Source organism: Hyla sarda, chromosome 7 (assembly GCF_029499605.1).
Source record: "Hyla sarda isolate aHylSar1 chromosome 7, aHylSar1.hap1, whole genome shotgun sequence".
Classification (NCBI taxonomy): Eukaryota; Metazoa; Chordata; class Amphibia; order Anura; family Hylidae; genus Hyla; species Hyla sarda.
This window is the reverse complement of record NC_079195.1, coordinates 26,390,957-26,410,894: the sequence shown is the minus strand read 5'-3', so window position 1 is coordinate 26,410,894 and position 19,938 is coordinate 26,390,957. Positions and strand designations below refer to the sequence as shown.

The window sequence follows — 19,938 nt, the reverse complement described above, 5'->3', positions numbered from 1 at the left end:
ATTTGCTTGTTTGTTAAGATGTATACTTGTCCTATCTACACGCTTTCATCTTACTAATGCTTGTCAATTCCAGGTATGTATACCACAGGTCTCCTTCTGTTCTATTTATTTTTCTCCTTGTTGTATTCTCTTTGAAAAATTGTAAACATGTTTTTCAGAAATAAACAGTTATATAGAAAAAAGTTCCATAAAAACAAACAGTATCAATAAAAACACAGATCACTGCACAAAAAATGAGCTCTCATATGTCCCTGTATAATGAAAAATAAGAGCTATATAGGGTCAAAAGAGGACAATTTTAAGTATACTAATTTTTGTACAAAAAGTTATAATTTTTTTAAAGAAGTAAAATAAACAAAACCTATATAATCGTATGGACCTACAGAATAAAGATAATATGTCATTTTTACTGAAAAGTGCACTGCATAGAAAGGGAAGCCCCACAAATTAGCAAGATGACATTTTTTTATTTTTACTGTTTTACCTTAGATTTTGTAGTAAAATGAGTGATGTCATTACAAAGTACAATTGGTGGCGCAAAAAGAGGCCCTCATATTTTTCCATTCACAGACCCATATAAGGGCTTTTTTTTGTACGACCAATTGTTCTTTGTAATGACACTTTTTATTTTCCCATAAAATATACAATGAAAGTTTTTTTTGTGTTTTTACACAGTGTTCTATATGGTAAAACATGTTCTCTTTACACTGTGGGTCAATGCGATTAAAACAATACCTATGTTGGCATGCTTTCTTATTGTTGTTCTACTAGAAAAAAAATTCTATAGAAATTAGTGAAACAAAAAATTATAACTTAAAAAACAAAATCCATATACACTGTACGAGGGCTTTGTAGTTTCTACCATTACCGCATTTGTCTATATGTGACTTTTTGATCATTTTTTATTTCTTTTTTTTCTGGAATGTGATGTGACAATAAATGTTGGTATTTTTTTCTGTTTACACTGTTCACTTAATGAGATCATTAACATTATCTTTTAATAAATTAGACATTTCTGCACGCAGCAATACCAAATATGTTTGCTTATTTATATTTTAAAAAAAGTTCAATAGAAACAGCACATCCAAGAAAATGCAAAAAAGGAGCTGGGGTGCACGCATGTTCTGAACCTTGGCCCACTGGTTCTCCAATCCATAGAAAAAATGCAGGCAGCACACCACGACTTGTGTCAAAAGGAGTGAATTTATTCCATGATGTAAAAGAGACTAAGTTTCTCCAGCCTCACGCACTTGAGAAAGCCAGCGTGAGGCTGGAGAAACGTAGTCTCTTTTACATCATGGAATAAATTCACTCCTTTTGACACAAGTCGTGGTGTGCTGCCTGCATTTTTTCTATGCTTATTTATATATATATATATATATATATATATATTTATTTATTTATTTTTTAAATATGGGATCATTTTTTACAAAGACAAGGCTTTCCCAGTGGTCCTAGTGCCAGAGGAACAGGCAAATGTGCGGAATGTCCACCTGTGTTTTCCGGTGTGACTTCAGCACCTTTATCTCTCTCATGAACATTGCCCTAAACTTTATTTGGCCATTCTTAGCCCCAACTTCTTCATATCCCATTGTAACAGTGCACTGTCCTCTATTGTGTTACTACTTTACATTGTTTAGTAAAATGTGCAAAAATAAAAAATTTTTGTTGATGATTCCTCTACATAGTAAATAAACAAAAGAGATTAGGGCCCTAATGTTAACCCAATCTGAGAACATACTATTAATAGCCACTCTGTGTTTTCTATCACTATTACCCTTAAGTGATATATATTTCTTCTATTTTAGCTGGTAATGAAGGGTCAGGACGGGGCCCCACTCCAGAATATTAAGGTTTCTCTGGGCTTAACATTTGGTAGCAGCACGGTCAAAGTAGATGGAAAAACTAATGAAACGGGGCGAGCACGCTTCATTCTGGACACATCACAATGGAACGGGCAAGTCACAATATCGGTAAGAGACCCTGATGTCTTCATATGTCTTTTTTTTTCTTTATCCATTAGACATATATAACAATCAGATCACGACTATGTCCATATGGTCCGCTCTAGCTCAGACATTAAATTAATAAAAAGAACATAGAGAAAAGAGAGAAGAAACAGCATTTCTTAAAAATGCTCAAACTCGCCTATGTATTAGGCGTCACACCACTCCCATAGACATGAATGAAGGGGGCATGATGTGATTTCACTCACATGGAAGCAAAACCTAGAACCTGTTTCTGAAACTTCCTGTGGAGAAACTTTAATAGAGAGTTTAGATATGGTAATGGAGAGAGTTGTAAGTTTGATTCGCGAAGATCAGGTTCTCCACGAATCGGCAATGCAAGCCTTAAATCACATGTATAGTGTATAACAACACTGCCTAAGAGCTCTAAAGTTCTGTATTACACCTCGGAATGTATTCAAGTAGTTTAAAAGAGATTTTAAAGCTAAGTAAATGTAAAAGTTACGGCAACATGCAGGAACACATGGTAACTAACAGCTTGTTTAGAAACACACTGCACTAGTAGATTTTGTATGCTTTTTAACACCAAAAATAAAGGTGCATAAAGTGTCCATTTTTGTTAGCAGATGCCTGCTGATGTTGAAATGCACACGGAGGTATTGGAAGACACAATGTTTTTTTTTCAAGCGTTACAAAAGTTGCAACAGTATTGGTGTCCCAAAATAGTGAAAAAGAAATAGCTTTTGTATAAAAAGGCAAAAAAATGATCCCCTTGTTTGGAAAACATGGGTTGTGTATATGTAGGCCTGGCTGGAAGTAGCAGCAGCAAGCTTGATTGACTGGTGGTAGTTGTAGCCAGCAGACAACAGGCTGTAGTGGACTTGGGGAAGTTGTAGCCTGCGGACAGCAGGGGAGGTGGTGCTACTATCTATGGTATCTGGCACAAGAGTTTTATATTCCTCAATGATCCATGTCTGATTCACTTCAACGAAAGTGAGCTTTTTCACATTGCTGGCAGACAATCTTGTTTGCTTAGGGCCGACAACACCATCAGCCTCGCTGAACACTCTCTCTCTGATGCTACACTGATGGGTGCACAAGACAGAACACCCATGGCAAACTGGGCAAGTTCTGGCCAATAATATAATCTGGTGACCCAGAATTCCATGGAGTTTGAGCTCATGATGTCTGTTAGAAAAAAAGCACAGCTTAGGTATGTGTCAACTTGGTTGTTCAAGTGGTGGTGTATGGTGTACATCCCTTGGTAATGATTCATGTCAAGTTGGAATACTGGATCTAAAAACTTCTATATCATGTTCTCCAACATGAAGATGTTGTTGCTACTGCTCTTGTTTTTTGCAGGGGTAATGCTGGCAGAGGGAGTGGAGTATTGAGTGGAGAGACAACCCCTGTTCGGCAGGTATTTGGTACTTGAAAGCTGTGTTAAGCTGGCTACATAGCTTTACCCTATAAAAATCCAATTTACCCTCCTTTCCAGGAAGTTAAAAACTTTTTTTTTTCCAATTTGGCTGTATATTGAGGGTTTAAGGGCATGCTCACACGTCCGGAATTTCCAGGCGGAGATTTAGGAGTAGCAGAGTCCCGTTGATTTCAACTAAAGTCTGTTGCACTGTGCACACGGCTGGAACTAACCTGTTCATTCTTTGCGCGGACACCGCATGGAATGCATAGCCGTCTATGAGATGGCACACCCCCATACGGTCCTAGTGCCGTCATGTCATGCAGGCACCTGAACTCTCCGGATTGTCCACACAGAGATTTTCCATGCGGACATTCCAGAAGTGTGAACATAGCCTTAGGGTATGGCTATCCATTACTCATCTCTTTCCTTCTAGCGCATAATACGCTTGTCACTGCACAAGCAAGAAAGCATACACCTCGCCATTGTTGTCAGCTTTGCCAAGGCCCGGACTTGTGCTGCCTTCATACCATACTGCTAAGGTTGATCCCCTAAATGTTTTCATCATCATCACTGTCACCTTGTGTAGGTTCCTTGTCCCTTATCCCTTTGACAGATTTAATCTTCAAATCCTCCTCCTCATGTCCAACTTCTTCATCCTCCTTATTCAACTTCCCCTCAAGAAGAACATTTATACTGCTGCCAGCCAAATGTAACCCTTCTACCATCCCTTCTTGCTCAGTCATCACCTAGAACGTTTCCTCCAGAAGGAATATCAGTGGCATAACATCACTAATTCCACTGTTGTCCTTGCTGACAAATCGTGTTGCCTCTTTGAAAGGCCCGAGCATGTGACAGGTGTTTCTGATTAAATGCCAATGCCTTAGCTTAAAGTCACACTGACCCCAAAAACTGTCTGTCTACTGCTATAGGTAGTCTGTCACTACTTTGCACTGCTGGTATAGGCGGTCTAACATGTGTAATGTTGAGTTCCACCTTGTTGGAATGTCGCAAATGAGATGGTGTGGAGGAAGACTATTTTGGCACTGTAGGTCTAGGAGGGTATATTAAAAAGCATAAGAAAGGCTAAACCTAACGCAAATTTTTCTGCACATAGCCAGCACATCACTGAGACTGCTAAAATAACCTAGACACAGCGCAGCCACAATTGCCCTGATTCACTAAAATCAGAGTGTTCTTTCTGGAGTGTTTTAGATTTCACTCCTCTTTTTCTGGAAGCACGTATCGGTTCATTTTCAGTTTTTTTTGTGTAGCACGGAAAAATGTGTTGCACATACTACTTGTTAAAAGAAAAAAACTATAAATCATGGGTACAGAATACAAATCATCAATAGCATGTGCTGAACCAAAAAAAAAAACAACCCCCCCCCAAAAAAAAAAAAAAAATGTATATATATATATATATATATATATATATATGTGTGTGTATATAAATATTATATATACGTATATATACAATTAAAGGCATATTTTAAAGTTTAAAATGCATTGCATATTCTAAAAATCCTTGTGTAGAACTGTAAAATAGTGAAAAAAAAGGTAAAAAAAAATAGTTTAAGCTCTCCCCACCACGCTAAGCTGTGCCTTTGCCAAAATCAATCACTTTTGGTAGTTTTTACACATCCTCTTGGCTGTCGGTTATTCTGTGAGCCAAACTCACTTTTTCAGGAGTGCTTTTGGAAGTACTCCCAGTAATTTCTGCTTTTTGTCGGAAACACGCCCATTTTTTGGTTAACCACGCCCATTTCCTTGTAATAAAAAAAACACTCTGCCTGCTTTCAAAAGTGTAGGTTGTGCAGTGTAAAATTTGGGTGCAGAATTAGTCGCACGGATGGTGTGACAAAAATATAGGCACATAAACCGAGAAAAAAAATCAGTTGGACTTTAGTAAATCAGGGCCAATGTTGTATTATTGGTGACCACATTTTCTTAATCTAAGATTTTGAGTAGATGTGTGAAATTCCTTCTGCGGTTGCATTCACACATACAGGATCCTGCGCAGATTTCACGTGCAGGATTTGTAACTGCTGATTAGAACCTGTGCTCAGTCATTTAGTTTACATAGAAATCTGCAACAGAAAATCCTATGCATCAAATCCTGCGGATCAAATCTGCGTACGTGTGAACAGACCCTGCAACACCTCCACTGTGTGTTTTTTCTCGCTCAGTTTTACCAGATGTAATACGTAAATGAAAGACTTTGCATCAATGAAAGGAGGATGAAAAGCTATGCTCTTCCATTATATTTGGTGGCTTATAGCAAACCCCTATCAGAATTTTTTTTATTTTTATCTCCATATATTTCTACCCATAATGACTCAACATTATCGTTTCCATCCCATGTATCCTCCCGCAGTGCGGCCTTCAGACTGGAATTTACATAAAGACAAATTCCTACTCGTTTTGTCCGATCCTTCATGAATAGACTATAACCCTGTATGTGGACACCCAGTCACAGCTATCGTCCAACTAAGTCTCTGTTATACCCACTATGTCATAATTCTCCTCCTTATCAACTCCAGTTCCAGTTCCAGCTTTATTGGACAGACTTCTGGCATTAGTCAACATGCAATTTAATGGTGTATGTTTTTTCTTCCTATGAAGCCTATCCCTATTAACTATTCTAACCCCTCCCTCCACTCCACCCCCAGATACATTAATAAGTCCCCCCTCTATATCTACACAATCTTCCCCCTCTAAGTTTTAGGTTCCCTCCCCCCAGTCCCTAGTTTAAACACTCCTCCACCTTTCTAGCCATCTTCTACCTAAGCACAGCTGCACCCTCCCCATTGAGGTGCAGCCCGTCCCTACAGTAGAGCTGGTATCTGTCAGGATTTGGCAGGCTGGAGGTGGATCCTCTGTGTCAGAGAGGGATAGGCGTGGACCGTGTCGGTGGACCGGTTATAAGTTGCTACTGGTTTTCACCAGAGCCCGCCGCAAAGCGGGATGGTCTTGCAGCGGCGGTAGCAACCAGGACGTATCTACCGGCAACGGCTCAACCTCTCTGACTGCTGAGATAGGCGCGGTACAAGGGATTAGGCAAGAGCAAGGTCGGACGTAGCAGAAGGTCAGGGCAGGCAGCAAGGATCGTAGTCAGGGGCAACGGCAAGAGGTCTGGAACACTGGCTAGGGATACACAAGGAACGCTTTCACTGGCACAATGGCAACAAGATCCGGCAAGGAAGTGCAGGGGAAGTGAGGTAATATAGGGAAGTGCACAGGTGAACACACTAGTTCAAAACCATGCGCCAATCAGTGGCGCACCGGCCCTTTAAATCGCAAAGAACCGGCGCTCACGTGCCCTAGGGAGTGGGGCCGCGCGCGCCGGGACAGCACAGACGGGGAGCGAGTCTGGTAAGCGGGTTGGGATGCGCACCGCGAGCGGGCGCGTCCCGCATCACGAATCGCATCCCGGCTAGGAACATTATCGCAGCGCACCCGGTCAGCGGGTCTGACCGGGGCGCTGCGAACAGGAGAACGCTGTGAGCGCTCCGGGGAGGAGCGGGGACCCGGAGCGCTCGGCGTAACAGTACCCCCCCCCCTTGGGTCTCCCCCCTCTTTTTAGAACCTGAAAATTTGTAGATAAGGTCCTTGTCAAGGATGTTATCTTCGGGTTCCCATGACCTCTCCTCCGGTCTGCAATTCTCCCAATCAACGAGAATTTTTTTTTTACCTCTGACCGTCTTGGATGCAAGAATTTCTTTAACCGAGAAGATGTCTGAGGACCCGGAGACAGGAGTAGGAGCAACAACCTTAGGAGAGAAGCGGTTAAGGATAAGTGGTTTAAGAAGAGAGACATGAAAAGCATTGGGAATACGGAGAGAAGGAGGAAGAAGGAGTTTGTAGGAAACAGGGTTGATTTGGCATTTGATTTTAAAAGGTCCAAGATAACGTGGTCCCAGTTTATAACTGGGGACACGGAAGCGGATATACTTGGAGGAGAGCCACACTTTGTCTCCAGGAGAAAAGACAGGAGGAGTTCTTCTTTTTTTGTCGGCATGTTTCTTCATCCGGGATGAGGCCTGTATGAGAGATTTTTGAGTCTCTTTCCAGATGGTGGAGAAGTCCCGAGTCACCTCATCAACAGCGGGCAAACCAGAAGGCGTGGGAGTGGGGAGGGGGGAAGAGGGTGACTGCCGTACACCACAAAGAATGGGGATTTAGCGGAGGACTCAGAGACTTTGAAATTGTACGAGAATTCGGCCCATGGTAGGAGATAGGCCCAATCATCCTGGCGGGAGGAAACAAAATGTCGCAAATAGTCACCAAGAACCTGATTAACTCTCTCCACTTGCCCATTGGATTGGGATGATAGGAAGACGAGAAGTTTAATTTGATTTTAAGCTGATTACAGAGGGCCCTCCAGAATTTCGACACAAATTGAACGCCTCTATCCGAGACGATATGCGTAGGAAGCCCGTGAAGGCGAAAAATGTGCACAAAAAATTGTTTCACCAACTGTGGCGCAGAAGGAAGAACTGGAAGAGGATCAAAATGTGCCATCTTGGAGAAACGATCAACGACCACCCAAATAACTGTGTTGCCATGGGATAAAGGTAAGTCTGTAATAAAGTCCATAGCAATCTGAGACCAAGGTAGCTCAGGAACAGGCAGAGGATGAAGGAGACCAGCAGGCTTCTGGCGAGGAGTCTTGTCCCGGGCACAGACTGTACAAGCCCGAACAAAATCAGCAACATCTGTTTCCAGGGTAGGCCACCAATAAAAACGAGAGATGAGCTGGACGGATTTTTTGACGCCAGCATGGCCGGCGAGGTGTGAGGAGTGTCCCCACCTGAGAATCCTGAGGCGCTGGCGTGGAGTGACGAAGGTCTTTCCAGGAGGAGTTTGTCTGATGGAAGCTGGGGAAGCAGAGATCAGACAGTCAGGAGGAATAATGTGTTGCAGGGAGGCTTCCATTTCAGAGGCATCCGAGGAACGAGACAGGGCGTCAGCCCTAATGTTCTTGTCAGCGGGGCGAAAATGAATCTCAAAGTTAAAACGGGCAAAGAACAACGACCACCTAGCCTGGTGAGGGTTCAGCCGTTGGGCAGACTGAAGATAAGAGAGATTCTTGTGATCAGTGTATATAATAACTGGGTATTTGGACCCCTCCAGCAGGTGCCTCCATTCCTCGAGGGCCAGTTTTATGGCCAGTAGTTCTCGATCACCAATGGACTAGTTTTTCTCCGCCGGAGAGAAGGTTCTAGAAAAGAAACCACAAGTAACACAATGTCCGGAAGAATTTTTCTGTAGGAGTACAGCTCCAGCTCCCACGAGGAGGCGTCTACCTCCAGTGAGAAGGGTTTAGATGGATCAGGTCTGGAGAGTACGGGAGCAGAAGAAAAGGCAGTTTTGAGACGGTTGAACGCCTCGTCCGCTTGAGGAGGCCAGGACTTAGGGTTGGCGTTTTTCTTGGTTAGGGCCACAATTAGGGCCACAATGGTGGAAAAATGTGGAATAAATTGTCTATAATAATTGGCAAACCCCAAGAAATGTTGGATAGCTCGGAGTCCGGAGGGGCGTGACCAATCTAACACGGCTGACAGTTTGTCCGGGTCCATTTGGAGTCCCTGGCCAGAGACTAAATATCCTAGGAAGGGAAGAGATTGGCATTCAAAGAGACATTACTCCATCTTGGCATATAACTGATCGTCCCGGAGTCTCTGAAGAACCATGCGGACATGCCGGCGGTGTTCTTCTAGGTTAGAAGAAAAAATCAAAATATCGTCCAGGTAGACCACAACACAGGTATATAATAAATCACGAAAAATTTCATTTACAAAGTCCTGGATGATGGTAGGGGCGTTGCAAAGCCCAAAGGGCATAACCAGATATTCAAAGTGTCCATCTCTGGTGTTAAACGCGGTCTTCCACTCGTCCCCTTCCCTGATGCGGATGAGATTATATACACCTCTTAAATCCAATTTGGTAAAGATGTTGGCGCCACGTAGGCGTTCAAAGAGTTCCGAGATAAGAGGCAGGGGATAGCAGTTTTTTATAGTGATTTTATTAAGACCGCGGTAATCAATGCATGGTCGTAAGGAACCGTCTTTTTTGGAGACAAAGAAGAACCCTGCTCCGGCAGGGGAGGAAGACTTGCGGATAAATCCCCTTTTTAAATTTTCTTGGATGTACTCCGTCATGGCTTGTGTTTCAGGAGCAGACAGGGGATAGATTCTGCCCCGGGGTGGAGTAGTACCAGGGAGGAGGTCAATAGGACAGTCATAAGGCCTGTGAGGAGGCAAAGTCTCTGCTTGTTTTTTGCAAAAAACATCAGCATAGTCCAGATAGGCCTTGGGGAGACCTGGTATCGGAGGAGCCATAGGGTTTTGACTGGCAGGACTGGGAGCAGACATAAGGCATTTTTTGTGGCAAGAAGTACCCCAGTTCTTGATTTCCCCGGTGGTCCAGTCAAGGGTAGGGGAATGGCGTTGCAGCCAAGGTAGTCCAAGAAGAATTTCAGAGGTGCAGTTAGAAAGTACCAGAAATTCAATCTTTTTGTGATGGGGTCCAATGCACATTAAGAGGGGTTCTGTGCGGTAACGCACAGTACAGTCCAATCTTTCACCATTAACAGAGGCGATGTAGAGGGGTCTGGCGAGACTGGTCACTGGGATGTTGAACCTATTAACGAAAGAGGCCAAAATAAAATTACCTGCAGATCCGGAATCCAAGAAGGTCACAGCTGAGAAGGAGAAGTTAGAGGAAGAAATCCGCACAGGCACAGTAAGACGTGGAGAAGCAGAGTTCACAGCTAGAGCTGTCTCACCTTTGTGCGGAATCGGAGTGCGTCTTTCCTGACGTGGAGGTCGGATAGGACAATCCTTCAAGAAGTGTTCGGTACTGGCACAGTACAGGCATAGGTTCTCATTGCGGCGGCGTGTCCTCTCTTGAGGTGTCAGGCGAGACCGGTCTACTTGCATAGCCTCCACGGCGGAAGGCACAGGAACAGTTTGCAGCGGACCAGAGAAGAGAGGAGCCGGGGAGAGAAAACCGCCTCGTGCGAACAAAGTTCATATCCTGGCGGAGCTCCTGACATCTTTCGGAAAAACGCATGTCAATGCGGGTGGCCAGATGAATAAGTTCATGCAGGTTAGCAGGGATTTCTCGTGCGGCCAGCACATCTTTGATGTTACTGGATAGGCCTTTTTTGAAGGTCGCGCAGAGGGCCTCGTTATTCCAGGACAATTCGGAGGCGAGAGTACGGAATTGGATGGCGTACTCGCCTACTGAAGAATTACCCTGGACCAGGTTCAGCAGGGCAGTCTCGGCAGAAGAGGCTCGGGCTGGTTCCTCGAAGACACTTCGAATCTCCGCGAAGAAAGAGTGTACGGAGGCAGTGGCAGGATCATTGCGGTCCCAGAGCGGTGTGGCCCATGACAGGGCTTTCCCAGACAGAAGACTGACCACGAAAGCCACCTTTGACCTTTCAGTTGGAAATTGGTACGACATCATCTCCAAATGCAGGGAACATTGCGAGAGAAAACCACGGCAAAGTTTAGAGTCCCCAACAAACTTGTCCGGCAATGATAAACGGAGGCTGGATGCGGCCACTTGCTGCGGAGAAGGTGCAGGAGCTGGCGGAGGAGATGGTTGCTGAAGCTGTGGTAGAAGCTGCTGTAGCATCACAGTCAGTTGAGACAGCTGGTGGCCTTGTTGCACTATCTGTTGCGACTGCTGGGCGACCACCGTGGTAAGATCAGTGACAACTGGCAGCGGTACCTCAGCGGGATCCATGGCCGGATCTACTGTCAGGATTTGGCAGGCTGGAGGTGGATCCTCTGTGTCAGAGAGGGATAGGCGTGGACCGTGTCGGTGGACCGGTTATAAGTTGTTACTGGTTTTCACCAAAGCCCGCCGCAAAGCGGGATGGTCTTGCAGCGGCGGTAGCAACCAGGTCGTATCTACCGGCAACGGCTCAACCTCTCTGACTGCTGAGATAGGCGCGGTACAAGGGATTAGTCAAGAGCAAGGTCGGACGTAGCAGAAGGTCAGGGCAGGCAGCAAGGATCGTAGTCAGGGGCAATGGCAAGAGGTCTGGAACACTGGCTAGGGATACACAAGGAACGCTTTCAGTGGCACAATGGCAACAAGATCCGGCAAGGAAGTGCAGGGGAAGTGAGGTAATATAGGGAAGTGCACAGGTGAACACACTGATTAAAAACCATGCGCCAATCAGTGGCGCACCGGCCCTTTAAATCGCAAAGAACCAGCGCGCGCACCCTAGGGAGCGGGGCCGCGTGCGCTGGGACAGCACAGACGGGGAGCGAGTCTGGTAAGCGGGTCGGGATGTGCACCGCGAGCGGGCGCGTCCCGCATCGCGAATCGCATCCCGGCTAGGGACATTATCGCAGCGCACCCGGTCAGCAGGTCTGACCGGGGCGCTGCGAACAGGAGAACGCTGTGAGCGCTCCGGGGAGGAGCGGGGACCCGGAGCGCTCTGTGTAACAGTATCCAACATAGAAGTCAGACAAATTCTCCATGAACCCAAACCCCTCCTTCCTACACCAGCTTCTGAGCCACTTGTTTACCTACCTGATCTCCCGCTGCCTCTCTTAGTTCTCTCTCCAAGATTGCAGCTGCAATGCAGCGCATAGGTTTTATCAGGTTCTTAAACCCACCTCTATGCTTTCTCTTAATTGGCCTAGGAACTATATATCATATAATGCAAGTAATTTTTGGCTAACCTGGGGTCATGTGATCTTCTCAGTCACACCCCTTTGTGATGTCACATCACACCCCCTCCATACATGTCTATAGGAAGGGGAGTGTCACCTGACACGCCCCCTCCCATAGACATTAATGGAGGGGTGTGTGGCGTGGCGTCATAAGGGGGTGTGGCTGTGACATCATGATCATGGCCTCAAACTCAGAGCATTCTGAATAAAATCTTCAGAGCACTGGAGTACCTTTTTAAGGGTACCTTCACACAGGATCTGCTGCATATTTGTGCTGCACATTTTGTTCAGGTGATTTTGCTACCCAGCTGCAGAAAATATGCATTTCAGCACTGTACTCATGTATCTCTGGCTCATTCGATGTCTGGAGGGGAAGTGGCCACCCAGCTCTTCGCACAAGGAAAGCCGGAGCAAGCACTGTGCAGTTGATCGTGGGGAGTCCTACTGGTCGGACCCCCTGTGATTAGACACTTACCTGCTATCCTTTCGATAGGCGATAACAAGTAAAGAGCTGGACCTTTTTTTTAAGATTTAGCATGTGTGGTGTCCAGGCACCGTATTTCATACTGTGCCTTGTTTGGGGGGTCCCCAAAGTCAGAGTCCCTAGGACTGTCGGGGTCCGCTTCCCTAGTTATCCCCTAGTCACCCCTTAGTAAGTTAATATTTATAACAATTATAATTATAAATATGTATATTGCATTACTCACTTTTTTTGCGTCACAGGACCTTAAGTCATGTGACCCATTACTTAGAACTCTATGGTATGTTGAAGGACCTTAGGTGGTTCACATGTTCACCCACAATGCCGTGTAACGGCAAGTGACAGTTGTTATGGACCAATTCAAAACAGCCAGCCCCTGCCCACATAAGGGAGCTGTGGCCATTATTTGCTCTCTTGGGTTGCTGTCACTGAAGGAGGTAGGACCTCCGCAACTTTCAAGTACGTTTTCTAGGCCAAAGCCTTGCGGCCTTGGCCTATATCAAAGCAGTTATACTTCAATCAGTCACTGCCACTCTCCGCAAGATCACTGGACCTAAATGCACCCCTAAATCCACCTGATCGATGCTACGGAATATTCTAATAGCTAAATTGAGCTTATCTGATCCCAACCAACTGTCAATCGCTGTTCAACTAGAAATAGACTCTGTTATCTGGACTGTTATTGCTATTGCCTGCTTCAGAAAATCTTCAGTGGTTGTGGACAATCCATTTATTACGCACTCACCTATCGCTCTTGGGAAGAGTGGCGATAGGCCCTAGCAACATTACAGTATTTAACCCTCACCCTGGCGTTACGAGTGACAAGGGTTAACAGCGCCCTTTATTATCCCGAACAGCAACACCCCAACTACCCTACACCCCACCAAGGCACCACACATCTTTTGAAACAAAAAAAAGTGAGAAGAATTTTGACTAAATGTATGAGTACAGATTTAGATCAGGGAAAGCTAGCCGCCATGTATTTATTATTAAGATAATAGCTTTGTCTCTATTGTCACCTTTATAGGTTCAGCTAATATGTTCTCTCTCTCACAACCCATTTTCAGGGATATATAAGCTCTGGAAATATTGCTAATGCGGTGCAGATTGTGCGTCCCTATTACAGTGAAGCTATGAGCTTGCTAAGACTGGAGCCCATCTTTGGAACTATTTTATGTGGAATAAAAATCAACATACGAGTGGAATATAACATAAGCAGAAGCGACCTGATGAAAGGCTGGACAAGCGTCATATTCTATTACGTGGTAAGAAAGCTATCTCCTAGCATATTCTCCTATAGGGGGCACATAACTTGTTATACAGTACTGTATGCTAAAGAACAATTCTAACCATTCAGAAAGATAAAACAGTGCAAACAAATTATTGCCATAAGTGAGCATTCTAAAAGATATAATTCTGTCTTCTTCTACATAGGAGCAGTATTAGGCTCGGATTCCACTGAGGTTTTTTCCCACCAGCAAAAAACCCAGGAAAAACTGCCACAGTTTTTTTCCTGGTGTGTGCGCCCAGTCCACAGAGTGTAAGCATCTCTTCTCACCTCCCCTGGCCGTATAGTATATATATATATATAGTGTACCCATGTATACTATACAGGAGCTGGGAATTGTGTCACCAGACTGACAGGACTCCCTGCTCCTCTATCCCCTTTGGGCAGTATACAGGATATACAGCTATCTATAGATAGCTGTATATAGTGTATGCAGAAGACAAAGTCCCCTTACCTCCCTCGCTCCCTGCCCCTGCCATGTCTGTATAGCTCTGTCCCCAAGTGATGACATAATTAGGGGGTGGAGCTACAGACAGGAGGCAGAGTGGTAAGTATGAGGCTCTGTTCACATTGTATGTTTTGTATAATGTGAACAGACCCTTCTACCAGTGTCTTCCCAGACAGGGAGACTCCATCTGTTGCTAAACTACAACTCTCAGCATGTCCAGACAGCTAAAGGCTGTGTGGGCATGCTGGGAGTTGTAGTTTTGCAACAATTGGAGGCTCTCTGTTTGGGAAGACATTACACAATGGGTGCTCTCCCCAGCGGTGTTTCTTTTTTCTTCTCGTTTCAGATCCGTGTATGCAGAGGATTGTGGCAGATTTGGTGGATTACGGCGATAAACTAGATTTATTTATTTTATGAATTTTAATGCTTAGCAGTGGAAGCTGTCTTATTGACGAAATCCATTACTAACCCGGGGCTTAGCGTTAGCCCCAAAAACAGCTAGCGCTAACCTCCAATTATTACCCCGGTACCCACCGCCACAGAGGTGCCGGGAAGAGCCGGTACCAACAGGCCCGGAGCATCAAAAATGGCGCTCCTGGGCCCAGGCAGTAAATGGTTGGCGTTATTTAGCCTGGGAAGGGCCAGTAACAATCGTCCTTGCCCACCCTGGTAACGTCATGCTGTTGCTGCTTGGTTGGTATCTGGCTGAGAATTAAAATATAATGCGTTTTTTTCAAATATTATTTATTCATGGAAATAGATGCGGCCGGCAGCTCTTCTCTGGTCCCCTGCACTGCCATATATATATATATATATATATATATATATATATATATATATATCCCTATTCATATTTCCCGAAGAGGGTTGTGATTGGCTGGAACCATCCAGCCAATCACAGCTTTCTGTGGGAAATAGGAATCTTTCATGTGAATAACTTCACATAGCAGAACATAGTGCAGGATTGCTGAGAAGAGCGGCCGTACCGCGGCTTCTATACATTATATAGGAGGATCGCAAATGGGTGTCAGAAGTGACACCCGGGGCGATCTGTCTATTAGTACAGGTACTACTACTCCCATCATGGAACAGTCTGTTTCATGCTGGGAGTAGTAGTTCTCCTTAAAAAAAAGTTTAAAAAATAAAGAAAAAAAGAGAAAAAAGTTAAAAATATACACAATTTATTAAACACATTATTAAATTACATTACTAATAAAAAGTTTCACAAAATAAATTTGAAAAAATATATCATTTTTACATTTAAATGGCCCCTTTCTACATTTTTATTTTTGTCGGCTACATTTTTAGTTCCCTGCCCACCCACATGAATTGAAATTAATAAAAATTTCATTATAAAAAATATACATTTTGTTAAATACAAATTTTTCCATCACTACTATATCTTTATTTTTTTTTTTTTTTTTTTTATGGTACCCTACGAAATTTTTATAAAAAGGTATCTCCATCCATTTTAGGGATCGCTAAAGTCCAAAAAAAGAATAAAAACCGCCTACAAAAACTCCAAATTTAAAACCCACATGATGTTTTTCTTGGTGTGTTTCACTCCCATAGACTCCTATGGGAGGAAAACGGCAAGATTTTCCGGAAAAAAATGCCATACTCCTAACTTGAGGACATTTTTGAAAACCAGCCTCTGAGCCCAAAAGAGCTGAAAAATGCCCAAAGATTAAAAAAAACGACAACATGAAAAACGCTTAAGGATCTGGCATTTTGCAGTTCACTATTGACTTGCAGCTAACATCTAGCTGTGGCTTTTTTTTTTCACAGAAAATACATAAGGACAGTATTATTGTAGTTAAATTCTTATATATAGGAGGCAGAATTATAGTCATCATATTCTTGTGTATAGGGGACACTATTATAGTAGTTATATTCTTGCATATAGGAGCAATATTATAGTAGTTATATTCTTGTATATATTAGGCAGTAATATAGTAATTATATTTTTGTACATAGGAGGCAGTAATATAGTAGTTATATGTCCATAGAAGATAAGAAAAAGGAGATTTGTTAATACTTACCGTAAAATCTCTTTCTCGAAGGATCCATTGGGGGACACAGACTGTGGGGTGTATGCTGCTGTCTCTAGCAGGTGTGTGACACTATAGCAACAAAAACAGTTGGCTCCTCCCAGCAGGATATATCCGCCTTCAGGCTCTGAGCTAATCAATTTAAGTTCCAGAGCAATAGGAGGAGATTAACAGGTCAAGAAAAACCCAAAACTGTCCGAGAACCAGAAGAAAAAACATAACTGAACACACCCTCGGACAGAGAACCAAGGAAAATCCCAAAAGGGTGGGAGCTGTGTCCCCCAATGGATCCTTCGAGAAAGAGATTTTACGGTGAGTGTTAAAAAATCTCCTTTTCTCTATCGGCTCCATTGGGGGACACAGACCGTGGGACGTACCAAAGCCGTTTCTTGGGTGGGCAGATAAGCAGTCAGACAGACGGCCTTTCCACTGCCGCCTGAAACACTTTACGGCCCAGACTAGCATTAGCCGATGCAAAGGTATGAACTCGGTAGAACCTCGAGAAAGTGTGCAAAGACGACAAGGTAGCTGCCCTGCAAATCTGCGAGGCCGAGGGTCTATTCTAGAGAACCCAGGATGCCCCAACAGAACGGGTAAAATGAGCCACAACCCTGAAAGGAGGAATCTTCCCCTTACAGCGATAGGCCTCTGAAATGACAGACCGAATCAACCGAGAAATGGTGGCCTTGGAAGCAGGTTGTCCCTTGCGACGACCTTCCGTAAGGACGAAAAAGGAATCACACTGACGAAACGAAGAAGTGATGGAGAGATAAGACCGAACAGCCCGAACTACATCCAGCTTGTGTAGTAAGCACTCCTTAGGATGAGAAGGAGCAGGACAAAAAGACGGGAGGACAATGTCCTCATTGAGATAAAAGGCCGAAACCACCTTAGGCAAAAAGGAGGGATCTGGCCAGAAAACAACCTTGTGGATCACCAGAAACAGAGAACGGCAGGAGAGAGCTGCCAATTCAGACACCCTCCGGATGGGGGTGATAGCACCAAGAAACACCACTTTCCAAGAAAGGAGGCGGAGAGACACCTCTCTAAGGGGCTCAAAGGGTGCACCCTGGAGGGCACTCAGAACCAAATTCAAGTCCCAAGGGGGAGAGGGTGACCGATAAGGAGGAACAGCATGCGTCACTCCTTGAAGGAAAGTCCGCACATGAGAATTAGAAGCCAGGGGCCGCTGGAAAAGAACAGTAAGGGCCGAAACCTGACCTTTAAGGGAACTGAGAGACAACCCTAGTTCCAACCCCGCCTGCAAAAAGGAGAGAAGACGGGGAACCAAGAAGGTTACCGGGGAGAAGTCTTGAGCTTCACACCAACAAAAATAAGACCGCCAAGTACGGTCACGAGCCTTGAGCATGGTGTGAATGAATTGGGAAGAGAACCCACAGGCCCTCAAATCCGCGGTCTCAACCACCACGCCATCAAATGCAGCGACTGTAAATTGGGGTGGCAAAGAGGACCCTGAGAGAGCAGGTCCGGATGGAGCGGAAGGCGCAGTGGAGTGTCATCCAGGAGCCTGACTACGTCGGCGTACCACGACCTTCGGGGCCAATCTGATGCTACCAGAATGGTGGGGACGTCCTCTGCCTTGAGATTCCTCAGCACCCTGGGAAGGAGCGAAAGAGGAGGGAAGAGATAGGGTAGGGCTAGGGCGTCCACGGCCAGAGCCTGAGGGTCCCGGGACTTGGACACAAAAGGAAGGATCTTCCGATTGTGCCGGGACGCGAAGAGGTCCACGTCCGGAATGCCTCAGAGGTCGCAGAGTTGTGCGAAGACCTCTGGATATAGAGACCACTCGCCGGGGTCAGGTGAGGACCGACTGAGGAAATCCGCTTCCCAGTTGAGCACCCCCGGAATGTGAATCGCCGAAATGGCCGGAACCTTGCTCTGCGCCCAGGTGAGAATCTTGGTCACCTCGGCCATGGCTGCCGAGCTGCGAGTGCCATCCTGTCGATTTATGTACGCCACGGCCGTGGCGTTGTCCGACTGAACGCGGACAGGACGGGACTGAAGACGGGACTCCCAATGAAGAAGACAAAGAAGAATTGCCCATAATTCTAATATGTTTATCGGAAGAAGGGTCTCCTGGGGAGACCAGAGTACCTGAACCGTCCAATCCCTGAACACGCTGCCCCAGCCCGACAGGCTGGCATCCGTTGTAACAACCTGCCAGTGAAGGGGAAAAAACGACCGCCCTTGGGGAAGAAGGGGGGGAGCGGAGCCACCAGAGCAGAGACTGATGGACCCTGCGAGGGAGAACAATCTGACGATCGAGGGACAGAGGAGACTTGTTCCATCGGGAAAGAATCGCCAGTTGAAGGGGGCGGTAATGAAACTGGGCAAAGGGTACGGCCTCCATAGTTGCCCCCATCTGACCCAGGACTTCCATACAAGTGCGGATGGATACTGATACCCGGGACCGAAGGGAGCGGACCCACGACCGGAGCGCCAGACGTTTGTCTGGCAGAAGACAAATCCGGGCAGAGGCTGTGTCGAATTGAAGTCCCAGGAAGGTTAGAGACTGGGTAGGACGGAGGACTGACTTGTCCCGGTTGACCATTCACCCGAAGCGAGTCAGAGTGTGAAGAGTGACGTCCAGATTCTCCAGAGTCTGGGCTCTGGTTGGAGCCTTGATGAGAAGGTCGTCTAGATAGGGTATCACCGAGATTCCCCTCGACCGTAACAGGCCCATCACTGGTGCAAGGATCTTTTTAAAGACCTGAGGAGCCGTGGCTAGTCTGAAGGGGAGAGCTACAAATTGAAAGTGCCCCTCTGGAACCGCAAAGCGAAGGTACCGATGATAGCCTGGGAATATTGGCACATGGAGGTAGGCATCCTTGATGTCCACTGATGAAAGGAACTCCCCTTGTTCCAGGGATGCCACCACCGAACGGAGAGATTCCATTCAGAAGTGGCGGATGAGAAGGTGATGGTTGAGACGCTTGAGGTCCAAAATTGGACGCACAGAATTGTCCTTCTTGGGAACCACAAAAAAATTTGAATAGAAACCCCGAAACCGTTCCCCTGGAGGAACGGGAACAATAACCCCCTGAAGAAGCAGAGACTGGAGAGCCGCTCGAAATTGCTTTGCCAGAGGAGGAGATCGGTGGGCCCGGGAGCGAAAAAAGCGATCCCTCAGAAGGGAGGCGAATTCGATCCGGTAACCGTTGGACACCACATCCCTGACCCAAAAGTCCTGAATGTGAGAGGTCCAAATGTCTCGAAAAATCAAGAGACGACCTCCCACCCTAGAATAAACCGCGGGTGGGGGCCTCACTTCATGCAGAAGTGGGCTTGCGGTTGCCTGATTTGGGCGCAAAGCGGCCAGACTGGTTGGAGTCCGACTTCCAAGACGGGCGTGGCCGGAACGAGGGAGCCTTCCTGTCCCACAAGGGCACCTGCCCGGACCCTTTACTGGAGCCAGAGGTCTGAAAGGACCGAAAGGAAAAGGGCTTCCTTTGGGAAGTAGGGCGAGCCTTATTTTGAGGTAACAAGGAACTCTTACCTCCCGTTGCCTCAGAGATAATTTCATCAAGGCGTTTGCCAAAAAGATGGCCGCCCTCAAAGGGAAG

At 45.7% G+C, this 19,938-nt stretch overlaps 1 protein-coding gene across 6 annotated transcripts in view; it reads left to right on the top strand.

Annotated features, from left to right (window-relative positions):
• The window catches only part of LOC130283381 (alpha-2-macroglobulin-like protein 1), a 174,365-nt gene that overhangs the window by 46,859 nt on the left and 107,568 nt on the right, over positions 1 to 19,938 (top strand). For all 6 annotated transcript variants that reach the window (XM_056532786.1, XM_056532784.1, XM_056532790.1 and 3 more), the window contains 2 exons: positions 1,809 to 1,973; positions 13,635 to 13,832. In XM_056532786.1, coding sequence (XP_056388761.1) covers positions 1,809 to 1,973; positions 13,635 to 13,832 — 363 coding nt within the window. The remainder of the gene's footprint in view (positions 1 to 1,808; positions 1,974 to 13,634; positions 13,833 to 19,938) is intronic.